A 26,998-nucleotide genomic window follows, 5' to 3' on the forward strand; every position below is an offset into this window, starting at 1 on the left:
TCACAATAGAATACTTATTTTTCCAGTATTCCCAAAAGTTTTAAAGCGATCCCATCTACCTTGTCTTACACTTTCTATTTTAAACACAACAGTTCTAGAATTGATACCATACCAGGTCCCACCTCTTTCCCATTTGAACCCTGTCAGGCACTTATCTGCAACAAAAACCATATCTCATAATCTCCAAAGTAAAAATCCATATTGTCTGTCAAAGATCAAAACCCTTAGATGAGACTAATCAGATAATAATTTAGCACAAGATGTACAATTTTTTAAAAAAACAAAAAGTAAGCTTTCTAAAAAAAAAAAGACCTAGTCTGTAACATGTGTAAGTCACTTCCTTCTTTAAGCTTCAATGAAGCCAAGAGGATTTACCTAGCACTAACCTATTATGCAAATTCTTAATGTCTGCTTTATAATGTACAATTATAGCCACATTTCCTACCAAAATAAAACTTTTGACAGCAAAATGAACACAGTGGAAGCCTCTGAATAGTGTTTTTCCAGCTGCATGTTGAAATCCACTAGTAAATGAAAGCAATTTAGTGGGTTCACTGCTTGCTGGCATTAAAACCAAAACACAACAAAAGCTGAAATAGAATAAAAGAGAGTAGGAAATCTCAGACTGCATCTTGGTAAAGAAATATTGTTTTGTGAAACACTTATTTCATTTTATACATTAAGTGCATAGTGAGTTAGGATGATAAAATTGTTCGAGACGCAATGCTCTAAAACTGTAGTTGTCAAAAAGTGGTCTGAAGAAGACCCTTTCAAGGGGTCTGAGAGGTCCTCCCTGTCTGTACGAGGCTAGATTTTTCTTCACATGCCTTCAACCAAAACATTTCTACACTCAGTAGACTGAGTGTAGCAGCAGGTATGAGAATTAAGCTGTCTTCTCTTAAGCCAGACATTAAAGATCTTTTTCAAAACTCGTAAACAATTCCACTTTTCCAACTTTCTGGTTTTGGAAAGAATATAGTCATTTAAAATTTTAAAAGACTATGTTAATCTGATTGTTATTTAAACATTTTGAATTTAATATTTGAATTCAATTGTTTTAATTACTAATAGGTTAAATAGCAATAGATATAACCTACACGCAAGGCTCTTCGTAGTTCTCAACAGTTTGAGAACCGCTAGTCAGCATGAAACAAAGGACTTCAGGCCTGATTCGTGGCAGGTTTATCTCCGTCTAGGTCCTTCCGCGGAGCGACTCAAGCCCCGCCCACGCCACGGACACCGGGAGACGCCACCCTCGGTGAGAGTGCCCGCAAATAGGAACAGATATCGACTGAAGGGCGGGATTTGTGCACACACTGGACGGAGGAGAGTCAATGAGCCGGCAAAAACCAGGTCGCCGAAGGAAAGGAGGCGTTCAGCGAATCTTTGCGACAGTGTCGCGTTTCGTTGGTTCCGTGCCGTAAAGACAGTCGCGGAGGCGCCCTCAGCTGAAGCAGCGGCGGACGTGCGGGTCAATGGCGGATATGGAGGACCTTTTCGGAAGCGACGCCGATAGCGATGCTGAGCGTAAAGGTGGGATCGGTTGGGTTTCAGGGGAGGGGTTCGCTTAGGGGCTTCTGCTGCAGGAGACCGAAGGCGGTACGGTTCCGGGTCTGCGGACCCTCAGGCACTGCGGATCAGGGGTGGCGCTTCCTCCACTCCTGCCTCAGCGCCCCCTGCACTCCCGGCGGTACCAGTCTCCCTGGGCGGGAATCGGAGGAACGAACACAGAGTGTGAGCCTCGGGGTTCTTGGTGTCCGTGGAGCATGCTGTGCTTGGGAGCTTGTGGGGTGAAGGCGCGGGAATGAGGTGGCGCGGGAGAGCCTGCGCAGCCCGCTTAGGAACCTTGGGGTCCTGCTCTGTCCTCTCTTGCACAAGTCAGCGCAGAGTAAGATCTGTTTGTGAATGAATGGATAGTAGGTCCTCGGGAATATGGGGATGAGATGGACGAATTGGCAGAGGGGCTCAGAAAGCTGTCTTGATTGAAATCAGAGTGGTGTGATGCGGAGTTTGACATGTGGTGAGGAAGACTGGCAGGATACCGGGGGTAAGGCTATAGGCGTTACCCACCGGAGACAATGTGTCTTCTGAGAACCTGTGCAGAAACCAGAATTTCTTCAGTGTATGCTATTAAATTGGAGAGCATATGGGGTTTGTGTTTGAAGAGGAAAGAGAAAGGACTTGCTGATTAAATTAATGATAAATGGTGCATGAAAGTATTTCTGGGACAAGGACTGTGGATGTTTGAGTTTGAAATATAAATGGGAGTTATTTGAAGTAAGAAGCGCCCCAAGACCTAGTTCAGAATTCTTGTAACCCCTCGGGCTCAAAGTAACGCTATCTACTTTTTTTTTCCCGTAGCAAAGTGCCTTATTGTGGTGGTTCTTTTTTCTCTAACTCCAGTTTATTTATATTTTTTAGAGTGTAGTGAAGTGAGCACCAGGTGTAAATCCAGTGTGAGGGCTCCATTGAGATGGGTATCCAGGAGGTTCTAGTTAGGATGAGTCTGGAAATGCAGAGTCCTGTATACGAACTCTTGTTCCATTACCTTTGCTAATGTTTTCGTTTACCCTTATTATTACTTGTCTGTATCCCATTTACCTTTCAAAGCACAGTTCCATGTGAACTCTCCCATGACTCACTGTCTTGAAGTTGTTCATTCATTCAGTAAGTACTTGTTGATCCCCTTTTATGTTCCAGGTACTTTGGTAGGTGTTGGAGAATGATGAAAAGGTCTCTCCTGCCCCATCACTTATGTGGATGCTTAATACATATTTGACACATAGTTGGATGGAAAGAAGCAATAGTTGAGTAAGATATACCCCACGTTGCTTTCCTGTTGCCAACTCCGTGTATGGGGAAGTGATGTATGGAGATGGTTGCTTTTCTGGGCTTCATGTTTTACTTTCTTGTGAGTCTGTTGCTGCTTTCTTCCATGTTACAGTTAGATAATAGGATGCTATAAGATTTACCTACAAATCTGTCCTTGATGGTTGCCTTTGGTTTTGAAAGTATGGATGTGAAAGTATGGATGTGACAGGGTAATTCCTGTTATGCCTAGCATATTTCATTACTAAGACAGTTGTGGAAAATAACTACACCTGACAAACATCTTGCCATAATGGTAAAATCTCTACCAAGGCTCAACGTGTTTCTTTTATGTATAATTGTGTCAGGTGTCTTCTATTTCTGCCAACAATGTTTTGTAGCTTTAATTGTATAAATCTTGCACCTCCTGAGTTCAGTTTATTCCTAAGTATTCTTTTGGGTACTATCTCAGGTGAAGTTCTCTTAATTTCATTTTTGGATTGTTCATTGCCAGTGTCTAGAAATACAATTGATTTTTTTTTTATGTCTATCTTGTATCTTGCAACCTTGCTGACTGTACTAGCTGTAATTGCTTTTTTGTGTGTGCATTCTTTAGGATTTTCTACATAAGAGATCTTGTCATTTGCAAATAGAGATAGTTTTACCTCTTTTGCCATTTGGATGTTTTTATTTCTTTATCTTGCCTGATTGCCCCAGCTACAACTTTCTGTACAATGTTGTATAGAAGTGGTGAGAATGGATATCCTAGTCTTATTCCTTATCTTAGGGAGAAAGCATCCGTGCCATCACAATTATATATGTTAGCTGTGGGTTTTTGTAGATGCCCTTTTTCAGGTTGAGAAGATTCCCTTCTATGCTTAGTTGGTTGAGTAGTTTTATCATGAAAGGGTGTTGGATTTTGTCAAATGCCTTTTCTGCATCAGTTAAAATGCTCATTTTTCAGGGCACCTGGATGGCTCAGTTGGTTAAGCATCTGACTTGCTCAGGTCATGATCTCCTAGTTTGTGGGTTTAAGCCCCATATCAGGCTCTGTGTTCACAGCTCAGGGCCTGGAGCCTGCTTTGGATTCTCTGTCTCCCTCTCTTTGTGCCTCTCCCTCGCCTGTGCTCTCTCTCAAAAATAAATAAACATTTTTAAAAATGTTCACTTTTCTTGGGTTGCCTGGGTGGCTCAGTCATTTGAGCATCCAACTCTTGATTTCTGCTCAGGTCATGATCTCAAGGTTGTGGGAATTAGCCCCATGTCAGGCTCTGTGCTGAACCTGCTTAAAATTCTCTCTGTCTCTCCCTCTGTGGGTCTCTCCCCTGCTTGGGCTTGCTCGTTCTTTCTCTTTTTTGTCATTAAAAAAAATGCTTACTTTGCTTTATTTGGTTAATATGGTTACATTAATCTTGAACCACCATTGTATTTCTAGGATAAGTCCCACTTTGTCATGGTGTATATTCTTGTAATATGCTGTTGGGTTCAGTTTGCTAGTATTTTGTTTAGTACTTTTGCATTTGTATTCATAAGGCATATTGATCTGTGATTTTCTTTTCTTCATGACATTTTTGGCATTGGTATCAGGGTAATACTGGCCTCATAGAATGGATTAGGAAGTATTCCCTTTGCTTCAAAGAGTTTGAGAAGGATAAGCATTAATTCTTTAAACATTTGGTAGGATTCATGGGTGAAATCATCTTGTGGTCCTGGGTGTTTGTTGGCTGGCTGGCTGGCTTGCTTTCTTTCTTTCTGCCCTTTCTTTCTTGGCTCCATGCCCAACATGGGGCCTGACTCATGACCCTGAGATTAAGAGTTGCATGTTCTACCAATTGAGCCAGCCAGGTGCCCCATGTTGAAAATTTTTTGATTACTGATTCAAACTCTACTTGTCATATAGGTCTATACAGATTTTATATTTTGTTGAGTCAGTTTTGGTAGTCTGTTTCCAGGAATTAATCCATTTCATCTGAATTATCTAATTTGTTGACATAGAATTGCTTATAGTATTCTCTTTTAATTCTTACTGTTTCTGTAAGATTCTGTAAGATTGTCTCCACTATCAGTAATTTGAGTCTTCTTTTTCTTGGTCTGTGTGACTAAAAGTTTGTCAATTTTGTTAATATTTCAAAGCACAAACTTTTTGTTTCATTGATTGTTTTATTTTTCTATTCTCTGTTTCATTCATTTCTACTCTAATCTTTATTTCTTTACTTCAGCTTGCTTTGGGTTTAGTTTCCTTTATCTAGTTGCTTAAAGTAAAAGGTTATCAGTCTGAGATTTTTTTTCTTTCTTTTTTAAATTTATTTTTATTTTTTAAAGTTTAAAATTTTTTCTTAAATTTATTGGGGGGGGGCGGCGAGGGGGGCTACAGAATCCCAAGCCAACTCTACCCTGTCAGCTGAAATCAAGAGTCAGATGCTTAAGCCATCCAGGTGCCTGCCTGCCTACCTGCCTGCCTTCCTTTCTCTCTCTCTTTCTTTCTTACTTTATCTCTATGCCTGTCATGGGGCTTGAACTCACGACTCTGAGATCAAGATTCTTCGCGGACTCTACCTGCTGATCCAGCCAGGCTCCTCTGAGATTTCTCTCTTTGTTTTTTTAAAAATTTTTAATGTTTATTTATTTTTGAGAGACAGCGAGACAGAGGGTGAGCAGGGGAGGGGCAGAGAGAAAGAGGGAGACACAGAAAGCAAGGCAGGATCCAGGCTCTGAGCTGCTAGTACAGAGCCCGATGTGGGGCTCGAACCCACAAACTGTGAGATCATGACTGGAGCTGACGTCTGGTGCTCAACCAACTGAGCCACCCAGGCATCCCTAGATTTCTCTTTTTTAATGTAATTGTTTACAGCTACAGATTTCCCTTTCAGCTCTGCTTTCTCTGCATCCCTTACCTTTTGGTATTCTGTATTTTCATTTTCATTCATTTGAAAATATTTGTGATCTCTTCTTTGAGTCCTTGATTGTTTGAGTGCATTGTTTAATTTCCACTTGTGAATTTTCCAGATTTGCCTTTTACTGAATTCAGTTTCATTCCATTGTTGTCAGAAAAGATACTTCAGTCATGTGTTTTCAACCTTCTCAAATGTATTGAAATTTGTTTTTGGGTCGTAACAAATGGTCTAACCTGGAGAGTGTTCAGTGTGCACTTGGGAAGAATGTATACTCTGGGTGGTGGTGCAGTGTTCTATTGATGTCTATATGTGTGGCTGGTTTATACTATTGTTGAAGTCCTCTGTGTCCTCATTGATCTTCTGCCTAGTTCTGGCTCTTATTGTAAGTCGAGTATTGAAGTTTCCAACTGTTATTTTCGAACTATTTCTCCCTTCAATTCTGTCAGTTTTTGTTTTTAGGTGCATGTATGTTTACAACTGTTATATCTTCATGTCAAATTGGCCCTTTTATTTCATAATGTCCTTTTTTTATCTTGTAACAGCTTTGTCTTAAGATTTATTTTGTTTAATATTAGTATAAGCACTCTATTGGTTACTATTTATATGGAGTATCTTCTTCCATTCTTTCTTTCACTTTCAACCTATGTGAGTTTGTAGTTCTAAAGTAAGACTCTTGTAGAGAATATATAAGTGGATCATTTAAAACATTTGTTGTGCAAATTTCTGCCTTTTCATTGGAGAAGTTAATCGTTTCTGTTTAAAATAATTACTGATAAGGAAGGACTTCTGCCATTTTGCTATTTGTTTTCTATGTCATATCTTTTTTGTTCAATTCTTATATTGCTCTCCCTTTGTTTTTAAGGCTCTTATGTATTTATTTTTTGGGGGAAGGGGCAGAGAGGGAGAAAGAGAATCCAAAGCAGGATCCATGCGGTCAGTGTAGAGCCTGATGTGGGGCTCAGTCCCACAAACTGTGAGACCATGACCTGAACCAAAATCAAGATTGAAGGCTTACCTGACTGAGCCACCCCAGTGCTCAGTCTCTTCTTTTAAGACTGATTTTCTTTTAGGGTACTGCTGATTTCCTTCTTGTATATTTTTCTGTATGGTTTTTAGTTTTTTTCTTAGCGGTTACTCTGGTGATTACAGTTAACGTCTTGAATTATAATAATCTAGTTTGGATTAATATCAGTTTAAGTTTAGTAGTATACAGGAACATTTTTTCTACATAGTTCATCCTCTCTTGCCTTTGTTGTTATTGTCACAAATTACATCTTTATACATTGTCTTCCCAGTGATGTGTTTTATAATTACTGTTTTATGTTACTGTGTTTGAAATCTAATAAAAAATGGAGTTGCTAGAAATACATTGATTTAACTTTTATAATTACCTATTTAGTTTCCTTATTGTTGTTCTTTATTTCCTCATGTGGATTCAAACTACTGTTGTCGCGTCGTTTCATTTAAGTTGGATGGGCTTCCTTTATGAGGCAGGTCTACTGGTAAACTCTGTTTTTGTTTGGGAATTTCTTAATTTTGCCAATTTTGTTTTTAATGATGTGAAAGTCATATAAAATTAACTATTTATTTTTTTAAAAGTTTATTTACTTTGGGAGAGAGAGGGAGAGTGCAAGTGGAGGAGGGGCAGGAAGAGAGATAGGGGACACAAATCCAAAGCGGGCTCCATGCTTATAGCACAGAGCCCGATGTGGGGCTCGAACTCATGAAGCGTAATAAAATCATGACTGGAACTGAAGCCAGATGCTTAACTGACTGAGCCACCCAGGTGCCCCTAAAATTAACTGTTTTAAAGTGAGAAATTTGGTGTTTGGTACATTTACAATGTTTCCATCTTTTGGCTGTTTGAATAGTGCTGCTGTGAACTTTTTTTTTCAAGTTTATTTATTTTTGAGAGAAGAAGAGAGCACGTGCACTAGTTGGAGAGGGACACAGAGAGAGGGGGACAGAAGATCTGAAGCAGGCTCCAGGCTCTGAGCTGTTGGTGCAGAGCCAGATACAGGGCTCAAATTCATGAACCATGAGATCATGACCTGACCTGAAGTCAGGTACTTAACAGACTTAGCCACCCAGGTGCCCCTATGAATATTTGTGTACAAGTATTTGAGTGCTTGTTTTCAATTCTTTTGAGTATATACATAATTGCTGAGTCATATGGTAATTCTTTGTTTAACTTTTGAGGAACTACACTACACCATTTTCCACAGGGTCTGGACGATTTTATATTACTACCAGCAATATTCGAGGGTTTCATTTTTTTTCACATCCTCAGTAGCACTGATTCTACATTTTTCTTTTTTTAATGTAGCCATCTCTGTTGGTGTGAAGTGATATCTCATTGTGAATTCAGTTTGCATTTCCTAATGGCTAATGATGTGGAACAAACTTCTCATGTGCTCATTGGCCATTTGTATGTATAACTTTGGACAAATGTCATTTCAAGTCCTCTGTCCACTTTTTAATTGGGTTGCCTGTTTGTTGAGTTGTAAACATTCTTTATCTGGATATCTGGATACTAGACACTTAGTAGATACATGGTTTGCAAATATTTTCTCCCTTTTGTTTTTTCACTTTTTTGATAATGTCTTTTGTTGTATAGAATTTTTTCTTTTTGAAGAAGTCCAATTTCTGTATTTTTTTCTTCTGTCACTTCTATCATGCTTTCATTACGAAGTCTTTCATTATAACGTTTTGCTGGGAATATAATTATTGGTTGATAGTCTTTGTTTTAGCACTTTGGATATGTCATCCCACTGCCTTCTGGTTTCCATGGTTTCTGACAAGCAATCTTTATTACTGAGGATTCCTTGTGTGGAACAAATTGCTTCTCGCTGCTTTCAGCATTCTTTTTTTTTTGGTCTTTGTCTTTAACCGTTTGATCATGATTTATGTAGGTGTGTATCTCTAACTTTATCCTATTTGGCATTCACTAAGTTTCTTGAATGTCTTTCATCACATTTGGGATGTGTTTGGCCATTATATCTTCAAATAATCTTTCTGCCCTTTCTTCTGGGACTCCCATTATGTATATGTTGGTATACTTGATGGTATCCCACAAATCTTTTAGATTTTATTTTTCTTAACTTTTTTCTCTTCTGTTCCTCACTTAGTCTTCGTTGATTTTTTAAAGTTTACTGATTCTTCTTCATGCTTACATCTGTTCTTTAGCTCCCTAATGAAATTTTCACTTCATTTATTGCATTTTTCAACTCCAGAATTTTGGGGGGGCCCTTTTTAAGTAATATGTCTTTTTTTAAAATGTCTTTTATTGGTATTCTCTATTTGGTAAAATATCGTTGTCATTGTCTGAGCTTCAGGGATAGTTCCAGCCTTTTTACATAAGTATGGGTCATACTTCCTTGGTTTTTTTTTTTTTTTTTTTTGTATTTCCTTATGCTTTTTTGGTAACAACTGGTCATTTTGAGTATTATAATGTGCTAACTCAGGACATCGCATTCTCTCCCCTCCTCGGGATTGATGTTGCTGTTTGTAGTAGTTATTGTTTAGTGATTCATTTAGTTTAGTTTAGATTCTTTTGAACTAGTTTGCCTTCATGTCTTGCTCCAAGCACAGAACCTGAAGGTCAGCTACTAAGTGAGAGCCTAGTACCCTCTCAGTTTCTTTCCTGGGCATGTGCACAGCCCTGGGCAAGTGTGCAGCCTTCCAGATCTCTAGGAATATATGAGAGCTTGTAAAAGCCCTTACTCCCCATATGATGTAATTCTCCAGCCTTTCCTCCCAAGCTTTTTAGTTTAGTTTATTACTTGCCCCAACTACTATCCATTGTCCCAGACAGTGACAACTAATACATTTGCCTGTAAATGTTTTTGACAAACATTCCCACGTAGCTGCCTTAGCACTGAGAGAATTCTAAGTGAGATAAGGTCAGCCCTTTGAGCCAGTCCTTCAGTGATCCACTAGGCAGATCAAAACTAACAACCATTTTGCGAATGAGGTCCTTTCTTCTCCCTCTAGTAGTGGTCCATGTACCAGAAATTTGGGCTATCTTTCAGGCATTATTGAGCTGAGGAGCTGAGGTTGGAGTGGAGGAACAGGCTAAGTTAAACATCACAAAGTTTTATTGAGATTCAGCTGTTTTCCCCGGTTGCTGCAATTTTTGGTTTCCTGAATAGACAGAAAATTGATTCTGATGGTTATTGACATGTTTTTTCATTCCTTTTACGTTGGGATTGACTTTTGGTGCTCTTTATGTTGCCTTTTTCACTGACGTCACCCTGTGTTTATCTGATCTCATAGATTCGGATTCTGGATCAGACTCGGATTCTGATCAAGAGAATGTTGCTTCTGGCAGTAATGCCTCTGGAAGTGAAAGTGATCAAGATGAAAGGGGTGATTCAGGAAAGCCAAGTAATAAGGAACTGTTTGGAGATGACAGTGAGGATGAGGGAGCTTCACATCACAGTGGGAGTGATAATCACTCTGAAAGATCAGACAATAGGTCAGAAGCTTCTGAGCGTTCTGACCATGAAGACAATGACCCCTCAGATGTAGATCAGCACAGTGGATCAGAAGCTCATAATGATGATGAAGATGAAGGTCATAGATCAGATGGAGGGAGCCACCATTCAGAAGCAGAAGGTTCTGAAAAAGGACATTCGGATGATGAAAAATGGGACAGAGAAGATAAAAGCGACCAGTCAGATGATGAAAAGATACAAAATTCTGATGATGAGGAGAGGGCACAAATATCTGATGAAGATAAGCTGCAGAATTCTGATGATGATGAGAAAATGCAAAACACAGATGATGAGGACAGGCCTCAGCTTTCAGATGATGAGAGACAGCTGTCAGAAGAGGAGAAGGCTAATTCTGATGATGAACGGCCAGCAGCTTCTGATAATGATGATGAGAAACAGAATTCTGATGATGAAGAACAGCCACAGATGTCTGATGAGGAGAAAATGCAAAATTCTGATGATGAAAGGCCACAGGCCTCGGATGAAGACCACAGGCATTCCGAGGATGAAGAGGAACAGGATCAGAAATCAGGTAATGCATTTATGAGAACCAAAATTTTTAGCAGAAGCATCCAGATGCAGCAGTGGTGCATTATGCATTCCCACCTTTAGTACCTGTTTTTCTCTTCAGTTCCTCCATTTCAGGCTTTTCTAAGTATACATTTTGCTTTAAATTTTTTTTCCTAATCCATTTATTATTTCTGTCCCCCATCATTTGTTAATTGATGATAGATCAAGGAAAAAAGTTAAAGAGGACAGACTTCAGAAAAGATATATGGTGCTTCAGTAGCTAGATAATGAATAGAGTTGGTTCCATTTCTGTGGGTAACTGAGAAGCATGCCTCAGGTGAGAATAAATTTGCCAGGGGGAAAAAGCAATGCCATTGAAAGTCTCCATAGGGTAGTTGTACGAAGTTGTAAATACGCTCCAGCTCAAGGTTTTTGAGATCCAAAATTTGATCATCCAGAGGTAATTAGGCTCCAAGGAGTTCATTTCAAACTAATTGAATGTATAAGAAACTAATTTATAAAAATTGAACTGCAAATTGTTTATTTTGAGAGGATCAGTTATTTCTCTTTTGTCATTGTATACTTGCCCTTGGGGAAAATGGACATTGGATGCTAAATGGTAATATCAGGAGGTTACCTGGGGAGTATAACATCCAGAAGATGAAAACATGGCTGGATGATCTCAGTGAGCTATAGTGGCTTGAAACACACATCCTGTAGAGAGATGTGCTTGGGTCAGAATACTCATTTCTTTTTTTTTTTTTTTTTAAACATTTATTTATTTTTAAGAGATGGAGAGACAGTGCGAGCGGGGAAGGGGCAGAGAGAGAGAGGGAGATACAGAATCCTGCTTCAGGCTCCAAGTTGTCAGCACAGAGCCTGGTGCGGGGCTTGAACCCACCAGCTGTGAGATCATGATCTGAGCTGAACTCAACCCAACCGACTGAGCCACCCAGGCGCCCCCAGAATGCTTATTTCTTAAAGCTACAGGAAACACATAACCAATCTGTGGCTGTTGACCTCCTTTTATAATAGTCTTGTACACTATTCTTCTCAAGTTAACACATTCTTCATATAGAATATTGAAATTTGGAGATCTTGTTTCTTTGCATTGTAAAAGTCACCTTGGTTAGGTTAGAATTCTTTTTTTTTTTTAATGTTTTTTATTATTTATTTTTGAGAGAGAGATAAGAGACAGCATGAGCAGGGGAGGGTCAGAGAGAGAGGGAGTCACAGAATCCAAAGACAGGCTCCAGGCTCTGAGCTAGCTGTCAGCACAGAGCCCGACGTGGGGTTCGAACCCACAAACCGTGAGATCATGACCTGAGCCGAAGTTGGACACTTAACCGACTAAGCCACCCAGGCGCCCCTAGAATTCTTAAATGATACCTAGATTGTTTCATTTCCATAAGTGATTGTTTATAATTAAATATTGATCCTGTCATCTTAGAGAGCTTAGATATGGGGAAGGGGTCTTTAATCCTCTAATACATACTCACAGGATAGCATTCAAGACCACATTTTGGAATTATTTAGGAGAGGAGGCCAAAGAATTTCGAGAGATGGATAAAGGTCTATCTAGACTACATTACTGCAGTGAGTATTCAATAACTAGTTTTGGGTAGAGTTATTTGTGCTGGTAGCAGAATCATTAAAGCTCATGCATTACTTCCCCAATACTAGCAGACTAACCTAAGCCTAGGGTTATGGTAGGGAATCTTGTAGCTGGTCATTCTGCTTAACTCTTACCTAGATCGACAGTGATTTTCAGTTTTTACAATTAAGTAAACTTAATTGTAGATTAATGATATATTAATGATATATGATCATATCATATATGATATGATAATGATATACAGTTGACTCTTGAACAACATGGGTTTGAACTCCATAGGCCTACTTATACAAGTCTTTAAATATGATACTTTATTATAAGTGTATCGTATGATTTTCTTAATATTTTCTTTTTTTCTAGCTTTATTGTAAGAATACAGTGTGTAAGAAATACATATAACATACCAAATATGTATTAACTGTTTATGTTGTCAGGAAGGCTTCCAGTCAACAATAGAGTGTTAGTAGTTGTTTTTGAGGAGTCGGACATTATATATGGATTTTCAACTGTGTGTTGTCAGTGGGGGTTGGGTTGGGGGGGAGCTCAGTACCCCCAACCTCCATGTTGTTCAAGGGTCAACTGTATTTATCTCTTCCATTGATTGCAATATTTTTACCTCTGTTTTTCTTTTTTTTTGTAATGAGTCCTATATAAATTTGATCATAAGTTACAGTACTACTGTTTTCATTCTGTCAGATTTTTCTGCTTATAGTTAATCATGTTCCTTTAATTAATTTTATTTTTAAGTTAACTGCAGTTTGTATGTGTATGTACAGTTCTAGTAATGTTAACACTTACATAGATTTGTGTAACTACCCCCACAGTCAGGATGCAGAACAGTATGTCACCTTAAAAAAACTCCCTCATTCTGTCCCTTTTGTAGTCACATCCTTTCTCCACCCCTGTCGCCTGACAATTACTGATCTGTTTTATCACTGCAGTTTGGTCTTTTTGAGAAAGTCATTAGAAAAATGGAATCAGATACGGTATGAGGCCTTTTTTCTTTAATTTAGACTTTTTTCACTTAGCATGATGCATTTGAGATTCATCTAAATTGTTACATGTATCAGTAGTTCATTCTTATTTATTACTCAGTAGTTTTCCATTGTATGGGTACACCACAGTTTGTTTGTCCCCAGTGTTGCTTGTAAAGCACAGAATTCAATGTTAAGATATGACTTTGATTGTGAAGAACCTCTAATTCTACTCTTACAGAATCTGCAAGGGGCAGTGACAGTGAAGATGAAGTTTTACGGATGAAACGCAAGAATGCAATTGCCTCTGATTCAGAAGCAGACAGTGACACTGAGGTACCAAAAGGTATTCTAGTTACTTCTTTCATATATATATATATATTTTCCCTGTCTGTCTTTCTACATTTAACTGTAGTGCACTGCTGACTCTGGACATTTACCCCAGAATGCAAGACCCATGGAAAAGAGTGTGGATATGCTTAGTGTACACAGGGAAGTTCTACAGATGTGAGAAATCATTTATGCTTAATCAGTTAAAGAAGAACCTGTTGCTGCTGCTCCTTTTTTTTTTTTTTTTTTAATGTAAGCTCTGTGCCCAATATGGAGCTTTAACTGATGACCCTGAGATCAAACATCGCATGCTTTACTTATCGAGCCATCCAGGCACCCCTCTCCCCCCAGCTTCCTCATTTATAGTTAGATGAATATGTTGTTAGGAGGCTGAGGCTCTGGTTGAGGTGTCAACATCCGTTTCTTTTGTTTGAATACTGATAGTTTCAAGACAACTTGTTCCTAAGTCCTTAACAGGTTAATAACACATGAAGAACTTGATTCTTCAAGCTATGGGTTAGGTGAAGAGTTCATAATATCCCAGGGTTAGGTAAGGTAGGTTTGTTAAAAGGATAAAAGATCTGCCTGTTCATCTCTATGTATGACTGTTTCAAATGGCAGATTGCTATACAATAAAGATGTTAGTATAAAAGTTTCCACAAACGTAATTTTGATAGTTTCATTTTGCACAACCATTGTGCTGAATGGTAATTAGGCATTAATGTTAAGTGGCTTGTATAAATTGTCATAAATAACACTACAAGTAAAGCAAATAGAGGGTTACCTAGAGAGAAGAGGAGAGAGCTGGCAGAACAGGAAGCTCTGGGATTTACTTAAAGATTGTTGGATCTGTAACTAGTACTTATGTGCCTGGACTTTGTAATCAGAGGGATCCAAGTTAGAATCTTTGTGGCTCCACTTTCCAGCTGTATGGAGTTTAGTCAAATCAGTTACTTACTCTCCTTCAGTTTTCTGATGTATAAAAGGGAGATGATGTTAACCATCTTAGAGGGTTGTTATGAGAATTAGATATATTCATTCATTTAGTTCAGTTATTGAGAATCTGTATACTAGTACTGCTCTAGACACTGGGAATATAGCAATGATCAAAATAGTTAAAGACCTTTTCCCTAGAACTCACATTCTGGTAGGGTCAGGTAGGGTAGGGAGACTGATAACAGAAGCAGTAAATAAAACATACAGTATGTCAGATGGTGATAAGAACTAGGAAGAAAATGAATCAGAAGGGACATGAGAGTGTTGGTGGGTGGGGTTTTCATTTTGATTTTATCATAGAGATAAACTTTTGGAACGTGAACCTTCCTTGCCACTTCCTTTTTTTTTTTTTTAATTGTTATCGACTTCTTTATTTTTTTATGCAATTTTTTTTAATGTTTTTTAAATTTATTTCTAGGAGAGAGAGAGAGAGAGAGAGACAGCGTGAGCAGGGGAGGGTCAGAGAGAGAGGGAGTCACAGACTGAAACAGGCTCCAGGCTCTGAGCTGGCAGTCAGCACAGAGCCCCACGCGGGGCTCGAACCCACGAACCGCGAGATCACGACCTAAGCAAAAGTCGGACGCTTAACCAACTAAGCCACCCAGGCGCCCCTCGACTTATTTATTTTTTGAGAGTTGTTTGATTTTTAGAGCAGGTTAGAGTCCACCATGGAATTGGGGGAAGGTACAGAGATTTCCCACATAGCTCCTGCCCCCACACATACATAATCTACCTCATTATCAGCATCCCCCATCAGAGTGGTACATTTATTACAATTGGTGAACCTACATTGCATTGATATATCATTATTCAAAGCCCATAGTTTATATTATGATTCACTCTGGTTCATTTTTGGTGTTGTACCTTTTAGGTGTTTGGACAAATGTGAATGACCTGTATCCATCATTATGGTATCATATCTGGTATCATATCGAGGAGTTAGTAACCCTCTGTGTTCTATCTATTCATCTCTCCTTCCCCCAGCCTCTGGCAATTACTAATCTTTTTACTATCTCCATGGTTTTTGCCTTTTCCAGAATGTCATATAATTGGAGTCATACAGAATACAGCCTTTTCTGATTGGCTTCTTTTACTTAGTAATGTACATTTCCTCCATGTCTTTTGTAGCTTGACTGCTTACTTTTTTTTAGCACTGAATAATATTCCATTGCCTGGATGTACCAGTTAACTCACCTACTAAAGGACATCTTGGTTGCTTCCAGGTTTTGGCATATAAGAATAAAGCTGCTATAAACATTTGTGTGCAGGTTTTAGTGCAGGCGTAAGTTTGCAACTCCTTTGGGTAAATACCAAGGAGCATGATTGTTAGAGCATATGGTGAGAGTTTGTTTAGTATTATAAGAAACTGCCAGGCTGTCTTCTAAAGTAGCCCTCACATTTGCATTCCTGTGAGCAATGATTGGGAATTCCTATTGCTCCACATTTTTGTCAGCATTTAGTGTTGTCCGTTTCTGGATTTGGGCCATTCTAGTAGGTTGCCTCTTCTTTTTCAGTGATTTTTTTCTCCCCTTTGCCTCAGTAGCACTCTCTCATGGTTTTATCCTAGACTGTGTCATTGCCAATGATTGTAGCAACTCTATAATCTCAGTTTCAAGCAGTCAGCTCTCTAACTACCCTCCTATCCTTCACCCCCTCCTCTACCTTACTTTGGTTTATTGGTTTGTTACAGATTATTGTTGTTGTTTTGCCAAAGTTAATTGAACTTCTGCCTCTAATGAGGGGCGCCTGAGTAGACAAGAGCCTGCAGTTTTAAAACTTGAGCGATTATGTAAAGAATTAGGCCTCTATTGAGTGCTTACACCCCAAATGTGAGTATCTAGACTGTAGGAGGACATTTGGGCTCCTGCGGAATAAAGGGAAATGGAAGAACAGGTTGCAGTCAATGAAGGGAAAATAAATGTCTCCTATGTAGCATTATCTTTCCCTGAATTTGCCCCCTTCCCTCTCCACAGGTACTCTGGTCACATCTTGGAGAGCCAGGCTCAGAGTTGAGTTTTTGTGGTTTCCTGGTGCCTGGTTCAGAAACCTTGGGAAAATGTGGAAGTGATAGCTTTGAAGAACCTTTGTTATGTATATTAATACTGTGAATTTTTCCTCTATATGACAGATAACAGTGGAACCATGGATCTGTTTGGCGGTGCAGATGATATATCTTCAGGGAGTGATGGAGAAGATAAACCACCTACTCCAGGGCAGCCTGTTGTAAGTAAAATTGCCAGGGTGAACTAGGCCCTCATTGAAGGCTAAGTAAATGTTTCAGAGATTAAGGATCTCTTTTATGCCAAGAAGAGGAAGGTACTAACTCTTTTGCAATATAAAAGTACATTGAACAGATGACTTTCTTAGTTATGTAGGGAACACATGTTTATAAGGGGAAGTAGAAGTAACCGCCGTGGTACATCTATCCATGGAATGCCATTCAGCAATGAAAAGGGTTGCATGACTGATACACACAAGAACTTGGATGAAAGTCCAGGGTATGTGGAGTGAGAAAAAGCCAAACCCAAAAGGTTACATGCTGTATGATTCCACTGATAAAGTATTCTTGAAATGACAAAATTATAGAAATGGGGAAGAGCTTAGTGGTTGCCTGAGATTAAGGGATGAGGGTAAGGACAGCGTGGATGTAGCTATAAAAAGGTGATATGAGTCTTTGTGGTGATGGAAATGTTCTGTATCTGATTGCATCAGATCTCCTGGTTGTGTTGTTGTGCTATATAGTTTTACAGTGTGTTCGCACCGGAGGAAACTGGATATAAAGAAAAAGAAAGTAAGTGCCCACATGTGGTTGGTGCCTCCCTGTAAGAGAGGAGACTGCAGGGATCTGTGCCTGGAGAAACACTGATTTAATTGTCTTTCTTGTTGGTGCTGAGAAGTGTGTACTGTGTTGATAATCTTCTCTGATTTTAATTGATAGAGTGACTCCTGTTGGTCAATAGGTGGAAGACAAATTTATCACAAAAGAGATCTTTTCTTATATTGATGCTTCCAAACTGGTCTGTTTCCCTTGCGGTTTTTGGTTGGGGAGCTGGATGGGGATTGAGGGCTGCTTTAGCTCTAGTGCCCGTCTTGTCTACCTAAGTCTTTGAAGTGTGGAAGTTGAGCTAGACTAGACCATTTCTAAGGTTCTATCAAGCTCTCAAATTCTCTTTCTTTTTCTAGGATGAAAATGGATTGCCTCAGGATCAGCAGGAGGAGGAGCCAATTCCTGAGACCAGAATAGAAGTAGAAATACCCAAAGTAAACACCGATTTAGGAAACGACTTGTATTTTGTTAAACTCCCCAACTTTCTCAGTGTAGAGCCTAGGTAAGGGGATCAGTTAAAAGTATTTCTTAAATTTTTAAAAAAAAAAAAGGTGTTTCTGGATGTTGGATAGAAATATGTGGAATGTTGACTCGGGGCGCCTGGGTGGCTTAGTCGGTTGAGCGTCCGACTTTTGCTTAGGTCATGATCTCGCGGTTCGTGGGTTCGAGCCCCGCGTCGGGCTCTGTGCTGACTGCCAGCTCAGAGCCTGGAGCCTGTTTCAGTCTGTGACTCCCTCTCTCTCTGACCCTCCCCTGCTCACGCTGTCTCTCTCTCTCTCTCTCCTAGAAATAAATAAAACATTAAAAAAAAAATTAAAAAAAAAGAAAGAAATATGTGGAATGTTGATATTTTTCTGATTTTACATTAGTTGACTATCACAAAATGGAATATTAATCATGTGTCTCTGAGGGTGTTATGCTGAGTGAAATAAGTCAGGCAGAGAAGGACAAATATCATATGTTTGCACGTATAGGAGGATTAAGAGGAACTTAACTGAGGAACAAGGGAGAGAAGAAGGGGGAAATGGTGGTGGAAAGGGAGAGAGGCAAACCATGAGAGACTCTTGAATGCTGACAAAAACTGAGGACTGATGGATGTGGGGGGGAGGAGGGATGGGCATGNCCTGTGATAGAAAAAGTATGGATTGCTATTAAAGATAGACTTTTAATGTTTGTAATTGTTTTTAGTAATTAATACTTTCTTATAAATTAAAAGACATTGCAAACCTTTGGGTGTTTTTTGACTAGTGCAGCCCTGAAAAAGCTGAAATTGGGAGCGGTGGAATGTGCTAGAAAGACTGCACATGTCCACTGTAGCTGCCATTGTGGATGTAGAAAAGCTAATGGTTTGGGAAAAACAGTGTTGACGAATATTATTCACTAATACATATATATAAGCTCTTGTGCGATTTCATTTTATTTCCCCAGTAAAATGATGTGGAAAACTAGAGCATGTATGCCCTGTTCTTTGGAAGATTTATATAAAAGTAAAGAATATTTTGAATATTTAGCCTTGCTTTTCAAGCAGTATGTATTACCACCAAATTTCAAGAAGGTGTAGTAATTTGAATACTTCCTGGAAGTTGAACATGAAGATATTGGACCATTATGATTTTTCATTATATTGTGATTTTTAGTATAATGGTGTGTATTAATAGAGATGTTATTAGTGTTTCTTATAAAATATGATTAATGTTTATTTTCAAAACAATTTATAGGCCTTTTGATCCTCAGTATTATGAAGATGAATTTGAAGATGAGGAAATGTTGGATGAAGAAGGTCGAACCAGGTTAAAATTAAAGGTACTCTTTCATGCTTGACTCATTTAGGTTTTGTTTTCTAAAGTAAAACCTGGGGATATTCACTTGAGACTTGAGCTTTTCAAAATGATTTTTTTATGTTTTTATAAACAAATGAAATGTCTTTTCAGAATATTTTTTGGAAGGAAATATATAGCTTGTCTGTAAATGTGGTAATTTTCCGTCATTTTTTTCACTGTTGTATGTTTTTGATGCTTAAAAAAATTATTAGCTTCTTTCTTCAGAATAAGTAGCATTGTGGTTTGGTGGTTAGAATGACTACTTCCATATGTGGGTTAAGTTCTGGCAACTTCCTGCGGAAGGAAGTCCTTCAGGCTCTTTGATTTGTGGATAAATAAATCATCTACAAAAAGAGAATTTATTACTAGTACCTTCCAGTTACTCTTGTTGAGTATTAGAAATTTTTATTATGCTATGTTCCTATTAATGTTTCTCTTTGATATATTATGTCTATCCATGGAGGGCCTCTAATCTTCTTTAATCAAGGAAGGTGTAGGTTAAGCAGATGCTTTAAAGCTGAGTTGTACCAAAGAATGAGAAGCAGTTGAACTTCTGGTGCTGTAACTGGAGATACAGTTTTGAATTTGTAAATTCAAAAGATTTCCTATGTAAATTCCTCATTTTTCAGTGGATATTATATATAGTGTTTGAATGTTAAGTGGCAGTACAGCCTTCTTAGAATTCAGGGGCCAAATTTATATAATAATTCCATCTCTTCAAGTGTGATAAATCTACACATATCTAAAGAACCCTATTTAAGTTGATTTCTATCCAAAATGCATCAACTTCCAAAGCTTTTCAGTGAAATGTCACTGCTCCTTCCTTTTTTTTCCCATTATTCCTTTCTCTTAGTGGAAATATAAATCAAATGAGAAAATGGAAATAGACACCAATAACTTGCTCCAGGTTGCACAATTAATAGGTATAGTTTTTAGACTTTATTTACTTACTTTGCTATCCTTTTCTTCACTTCTTCTGTTCCCCCGTTAGCTCATCTGTTAATATTTTTCCTTTGAGCATATGTATCTATTGATAAAAAGTTAGTACTATGAATTTTTCATGCCTGTTTTAGTGCCTCTAACATTATTCTACCACTTTTCATTGTTTCTCATCATTTATATAAATTAATGTGATAGTTTGTTATTTACACTTTATTGATTTTTTGCCTTTTTTCCTTCTATTGGGGTGCAGCAAATATATCTCTTTTCAGGCTATAAAGTATCAGGCTCTAATATAGGCATCAAAGATTATAAATGAGTGTTTTACTCTAAAATCTTGATGCTTAGAGTACAAAAGGTTGGTGTGTAACAGACTGCTGTTTTTTAATGGTGCGTGATGAAAAATAACCCTGGATGCTTTTCTTTTTTGTTTTATTTTTTCAAAATTTTATTCAAATTCCAGTTAGTTAACATACAGGGCACTACTGGTTTCAGGAGTAGAATTCAGTGATTCATCACTTACAAGGTACCACCCAGTGCTCATCACAAGTGCTCTCCTTAATACCCGTCACCCATCTCTAGCCCATCCAACACCCACCTCCCACCATTAACCCTCAGTTTGTTCTCTGTCTTTATTTATTTAAATTTTATTTAAATCCAAGTTAGTTAACATATAATATAATAATGATTTCAGGAATAGAATACAGTGATTTGTCACTTAACATATAATACTCAGTGTTAATCTCAACAAGTGCCAAGTGCCCTCATTAATGCCCATCACCCATTTAGCCCCTCTCCCCACTCAGTACTCCTCCAGCAACCCTTAGTTTGTTATGTTTGAGAGTCTTTATGGTTTGTCTTCCTCTCTTTATCTTCTTTTTCCTTCCCTTCCCCTATGTTCATCTGTTTTGTTTCTTAAATTCCACGTATGAGTGAAATCATATGATATTTGGAGCACCTGGGTGGCTTTATTGGTTAAGTGGCTGACTTCTGCTCAGGTCATGATCTCGGAGTTTGTGAGTTCGAACCCCACCTCGGGCTCTGTGCTGACATCTCAGAGCCTGGAGCCTGCCTCAGATTCTGGGTCTCCCTCTCTCTGCCCCTCCCCCACTCATGCTCTGTCTCTCTCAAAAAATTTAAAAAAAAAATAAAGGATAAGACTAATACCTAAATATTAAAAAAAAAGAAATCCTATTATCTCTTTGTTATTGACTTATATTGCTTAGCATAATACACTCTAGTTTCATCCACATTGTTGCAAATGGCAAGATTTCATTCTTTTTGATCACCAAGTAATATTTCATTTGGGCTCTTTCCATAATTTGGCTGTTATAAACATTGGGGTGTATGTGCCCCTTCAAATCAGTATTTGTATCCTTTGGATAAATACTTAGTAGTACAATTTCTGGGTCATAGAGTATTTCTATTTTACATTTTTTGAGGAACCTCCAGACTGTTTTCCAGAGTGGCTGCATCAGTTTGCATTCCCACTAACAGTGCAAAAATGTTCCCCTGTCTCTGCATCCTCACCAATATTGTTGTTTCCTGAGTGTTAATTTTTGCTGTTCTGACAGGTGTGAGGTAGTATTTCATGTGGTTTTGATTTGTATTTCCCTAATGATAAGTGATGTTGACATCTTTTCATGTATCTGTTAGCCATTTGGATGTCTTCTTTGGAAAAGTATTCGTGTCTTTTGCCCATTTCTTCACTGGATTAATTTGTTTTTTGGGTGTTGAGTTTGGTAAGTTTTTTGGGTACTAACCCTTTATCCGGTAAGTCATTTGCAAATACCTTCTCCCATTCTGTCCATTGCTTTTTAGTTCCGGTGATTGTTTTAAAAGTCTCTCTTTAAAAGTCTCTTACTTACTTTGACTGCTATTGAAATAAAGATGTCATGAAACCCAGAAAAAAAAGTATCTTGCGGTTGCGGTTTTTTCCCTCTCTCTTTTTCCTCTTTCCTTATTTTTTCTTAAATTCCATATATAAGAAATCATATGGTGTTTGTCTTTTTCTGATTTTTTTTCATTTAGCATAATACATTCTAGCTTCATTCACCTCATTGCAAATGGCAATATTTCATTCTTTTTGATGGCTGAGTATATTCTAGTGTGTGTGTGTGTGTGTGTGTGTATAGTGTGTGTGTGGTATATATATATATATATATATACCACACATCTTTATTCATCAATTGATGGACATTTGGACTCTTTCCATAGTTTGGCTATTGTTGATAATGCTGCTATAAATATCAGGGTGCATGTACCCCTTTGAATCTGTATTTTTGTATCTTTTGGGTAAATACCTAGTAGTGCAATTGCTGGATCGTAGAGTATTTCTGTTTTTAACTTTTTCTTAAATATTTTTTTTCTGTTTATTTTTGAGAGAGAGAGCATGTGTGAGTGGGCGATGGGCATAGAGAGAGGTAAACTGAAGATCCAAAGCGGGCTTCAAGTTGAAGGCAGAAAGCCCAGTAAGGGGCTTGAAGTCACGAACCGTGAGATCATGACCTGAGCTGAAGTTGAACACTTAAGCAACGTGAGCCACCCAGATGCCTCTATTTTTAATGTTTTGAGGAACCTGCATATTGTTCTCCAGAGTGGCTGCACCAGTTTGCATTCCTATCAACAGTGCAAGAGGGTTTCCCTTTCTTCACATCCTCGCCAATACCTGTTGTTTCTTGTGTTGTTAATTTTAACCATTCTGACAGGTGTGAGGTGGTATCTCATTGTGGCTTTGATTTTAATTTCCCTGGTAATGAGTGATGTTGAGCACTTTTTCATGTGTCTGTTAGCCATGTGAATGTCTTCTTTGGAAAAGTGTCTATTCGTGTCTTTTGCCCATTTCGTCACTGGGTTGTTTTTTGAGTGTTAAGTTTGATAAGTTCTTTATAGATTTTGGATATTTTTTTTTTTTANTATCTTCTCCCATTCCATGGGTGCTTTTTTATTTGTTGATTGCTTCATTTGTTGTACAGAAGCGCTTTATCTTGAAGTTCCAGTAGTTCATTTTTGCTTTTGTTTTCCTTGCCTCCAGTGATGTGTCTATGAATAAGAAATTGCTACAGCTGAGATCAAAGAGGTTGCTGCCTGTGTTCTCCTTGGGGATTTTGATGGTTTCCTGTCTCATATTTAGGTCTTTCATTCATTTTGAATTTAATTTTGTGTATGGTGTAAGAAAGTTGGACCCTTTGTTTCTTGGGTGATGTTCTGGAGATTAGCCTGAACATTCTGAAAGAGTCAGTTGGTGGTGTAATTAATTCATTAAAGAACAGGAATTAGGGTGGGGCTGTCTTAGTTGGAAGAGTGTGCAACTCTTGATCTTGGGGTTGTGAGTTTAAGCCCCATGTTGGGCATAGAGATAAAAGTAAGGAACCAGGTATAGTTTATGTATTTCTATGAGTTCCTCCATATTTAAAGGTACTTTACCATGTTTTTCATCCCAATAGGGTAGGACCTAGCAGTGTCTCCTATCATAGCATCATTCTAATTTGAATCACCTTATATAATAGAAAGGATTTTTCACAGTGGCTTCTCAGTTAATAATGGCCCATATATATGATATTTTTTTGTATGAGAGGGAGGGTAGGAAGAGGGATAGATTGTTTTGCTTCTATCGCTTTATTAAGGAAAATTTTAAACACATCACAAATATAATGAGAACTATATAATGAACTCTCATGTAGCCATCACTCAGTGGTTGTCAGGTTGGACAGTCTTGTTTCATCTGTATTCCCTTACACACCTTACCCATACTTTTAAACAATCTCTGATATGACATTATATTTACTTCATGAATATTGAGTTCTTTCATCAGTCTGCTTTATAGTTTATTTCAAATTTTTTAAGTTTTTTTCTTTGTTTTTTTAGTAACCTCTGTGCCTAACCTGGGGCTTGAACTCATGGCCCCAAGACCAAGGGTCACATGCTCATCCAGTTGAGCCAGCCAGACAACCCCATAATTGTGTATACAGAGAGGAATAAAGAGGAAAGTGGAAAAACTGGAAGGGAACCATTAGGACCCTGTTGCAAAGACAGTCACAGCTAACAGTAGACATCCAGAGTGGGACAGGAGCAGCTGCTTTTCGGGTTGATGATGAGGGGATAGGCATAGGGAGGCATAGGCCTTAGATCTGTCAATTTTCAAAACAGTGACTTTGTTGCCATCTTTTTTTTTTAATGTTTGATTAATTTTGAGGGAGAGAGAGAGGTGGGGAGGGACAGAGAGAGAGGGAGACACAGAATCTGAAGCAGGCTCCAGGCTCTGAGCTCTCAGCACAGAGCCCAACACGGGGCTCAAACTCATGAACTGTGAGATCGTGACCTGAGTGGAAGTCGGATGGTCGACCGACTTAGCCACCCAGGCACTCCTCTTTTTGTTGCCATCTTGATTCATATTCTCTTTATCCTTCTGAGTATATCTTCTTTAAATTTCTTCAGTCCTTTTAGTGAATTTACAGTATGCAACAGTAATAAACTACATGCATTTAATGTGCTGTAATTTCCTGGTAGTCCCATTGAGTTTTTGATTTCAATAGCAATGGTTTTCATTTTAGGAAGCTCTTGAATGTTTTCCACATCTGCCTGGCATTTCTCCTGCATGCAGTTAAGATAAAGTTAGACTCTAAACCTGCTTAAAAAACTGGGGTTTTAATCTTTCTAGGGCCCTACTTTTTTCTTACCCATATTTGGTGAGCTTCCTTCTTTCCCTAGCCAGAGAGTTTTGGTCCCACATTTATTTGGTTTTTAGCTCTATGAGAGAACCTGCTTTATAGAGGGAGCCTCAGGTCTAAATTGTTACCTCCTGTGGCCTCAGGTCTTTTTCTCCTGTCCTGATAGCTCTTACTGTATCTTAACACATTCCAGGGTTAGGACTGATTTAGCATTAGCCCAGATGCTCTGGCATTCAGTACCCTTTGTGATTCCAGCACTAGGAGTTCAGAAATTCACTTAAACGAATTGTTTTTCCTGTTGTTAATTTACTCAGCATCTCTAGGTGATTAAAACAAGAGGGTTTCAGTTTGTCTGGTGTTCTGCCACTACCAGTGTATGCTTATTTTATGATTCTCTGTCTCTTGAGGAGAAAGGAAGCAGAAACTACAACCCTCTAAGGCACTTGTGTTTTAAAACAGGTAGAAAATACTATAAGATGGAGGATACGCCGGGATGAGGAAGGAAATGAAATTAAAGAAAGCAATGCTCGGATAGTCAAGTGGTCAGATGGAAGGTGAGTCTGAAATACCTAGAATGTGGCTAGGAGGGATCAAACTTTAGAATAAAACCTTATTTTGAGGATACCTCATATTAAAGAATTTCCATTGCCAAGCCCTTGGCATTGCACGAAAATCCTGAGAGAAATAAATAAGTAGTTGAGCGTAGAAGGGGCTGGTGAAAGACGTTAAAAGTAAGCCAAAGATGTGGCTATAATATAGTTGTGTGGAAATGTTAGACCAGCTCGCCTCCCCATTGCATACTGCTCACTATAAGATGACATGTCAGAAAAGCTACCTTTCACTGGGAAAGTAGTGGAGGCTGAGAAAAATGTCATAGCATGTTTTCCTTCTGAACATACTTCATTTGTAATCATAAACACAACATATTTTGCTTCTACGTAGGTTGTTTTTCACATCATTCTGCCTTCTTTACTCTTTCCTTCTGAACTCTGTGTGAGGAGACAAAGTAGCAGTTGAATCACATTTTATGTAAAATAAAATTGTAGAATGAAAGCTTTATGACTTTAATATGTGAAGTGTTTCTTCTTTTCAGCATGTCTCTGCATTTAGGCAATGAAGTATTTGATGTTTACAAAGCTCCACTACAGGGAGATCACAACCATCTTTTTATAAGACAAGGTACTGGTCTACAGGGACAAGCTGTTTTTAAAACCAAACTCACATTCAGGTAACTATTATCAACTACAATATTTATTACGGTAAAAGCAGTGAATATAGATATTGTCCAAAATACTTGACTCCTGATTGAACCCAACCTGTATAATTCGCCAAAGACCAAGGTCTAGGTCTCAACTCTGAAGATTCAAAGGCTGTTTTGTCAGGTACACTGAAAGTTGCTCTTTCACAGGGAATCAGGTCATGCTAATCAAACTTACAAGAGACTGTTATGTAAATCGGAATTTTAATTTATTCCAATGATTGCTATAACTGCCAGGGCCCCTAGAATATTTGCTGGTCAGAATGTTCCCACCTCTTGCCCCAATAAAATTGATGTGAAAGACTAACTGATAGCTGGAGGTTGGTAGTATGCATGCAGTCACGTGAAGGCCTGGGTCCTCCTGTTCCTTAGGCTGCCGTGTCCAGCACCACTCTGGGGTGTGTCCCCCACGCAGCCCAGAGTACTCAGGTCAGCTGGTGAGAACATTCCCCTGCTTTAGACTGCTTAGGCACTACAGTGAAATGTTCACATTTTTATTTTCTTGATTCTAAGAAGATCATCCTCTGTGGGTAAAGTTTATCTGTAGAGAGGACACCGTAATCTTGGTTGTGACTTAGCTTTTTGAAAATTGCAATGGTCAAAAGTATAGGCTTCAGCATCAGACCTATATTTCAGTTCCATTTCCACATATGTGACCTTGTGCAATTTTCTCAACCACTCTGCCTCAATTTCCTAGTACATAAAATCATCATTTCATAGAGTAGCTGTGACAGTGAAATCATATAACTTGTAAAATGCAAAGCACTGTGCTTGGCACTTAGTTTCAGTAAATCTCCTTGAGTTTATGTCTTTACTGATTCTGGAAGACAATTGTGCCTTGCAAAGCCTTTTTTACTCAGG

The 26,998-nt window shown here is 38.5% G+C and overlaps 1 protein-coding gene across 2 annotated transcripts in view; it reads left to right on the forward strand.

Annotated features, from left to right (window-relative positions):
• Positions 1 to 1,430: 1,430 nt before the first annotated feature.
• The window catches only part of LEO1 (LEO1 component of Paf1/RNA polymerase II complex), a 35,529-nt gene continuing 9,961 nt past the window's right edge, over positions 1,431 to 26,998 (forward strand). For both annotated transcript variants that reach the window (XM_077764393.1, XM_077764394.1), the window contains exons 1-8: positions 1,431 to 1,533; positions 9,978 to 10,730; positions 13,539 to 13,643; positions 16,752 to 16,846; positions 17,807 to 17,952; positions 19,169 to 19,253; positions 25,339 to 25,433; positions 25,973 to 26,107. In XM_077764393.1, the coding sequence (XP_077620519.1) occupies positions 1,476 to 1,533; positions 9,978 to 10,730; positions 13,539 to 13,643; positions 16,752 to 16,846; positions 17,807 to 17,952; positions 19,169 to 19,253; positions 25,339 to 25,433; positions 25,973 to 26,107 (1,472 nt within the window). In that variant the 5' untranslated portion in view covers positions 1,431 to 1,475. The remainder of the gene's footprint in view (positions 1,534 to 9,977; positions 10,731 to 13,538; positions 13,644 to 16,751; positions 16,847 to 17,806; positions 17,953 to 19,168; positions 19,254 to 25,338; positions 25,434 to 25,972; positions 26,108 to 26,998) is intronic.

Source organism: Crocuta crocuta, unplaced genomic scaffold (assembly GCF_008692635.1).
Source record: "Crocuta crocuta isolate KB4526 unplaced genomic scaffold, BGI_CrCroc_1.0 scaffold102, whole genome shotgun sequence".
Classification (NCBI taxonomy): Eukaryota; Metazoa; Chordata; class Mammalia; order Carnivora; family Hyaenidae; genus Crocuta; species Crocuta crocuta.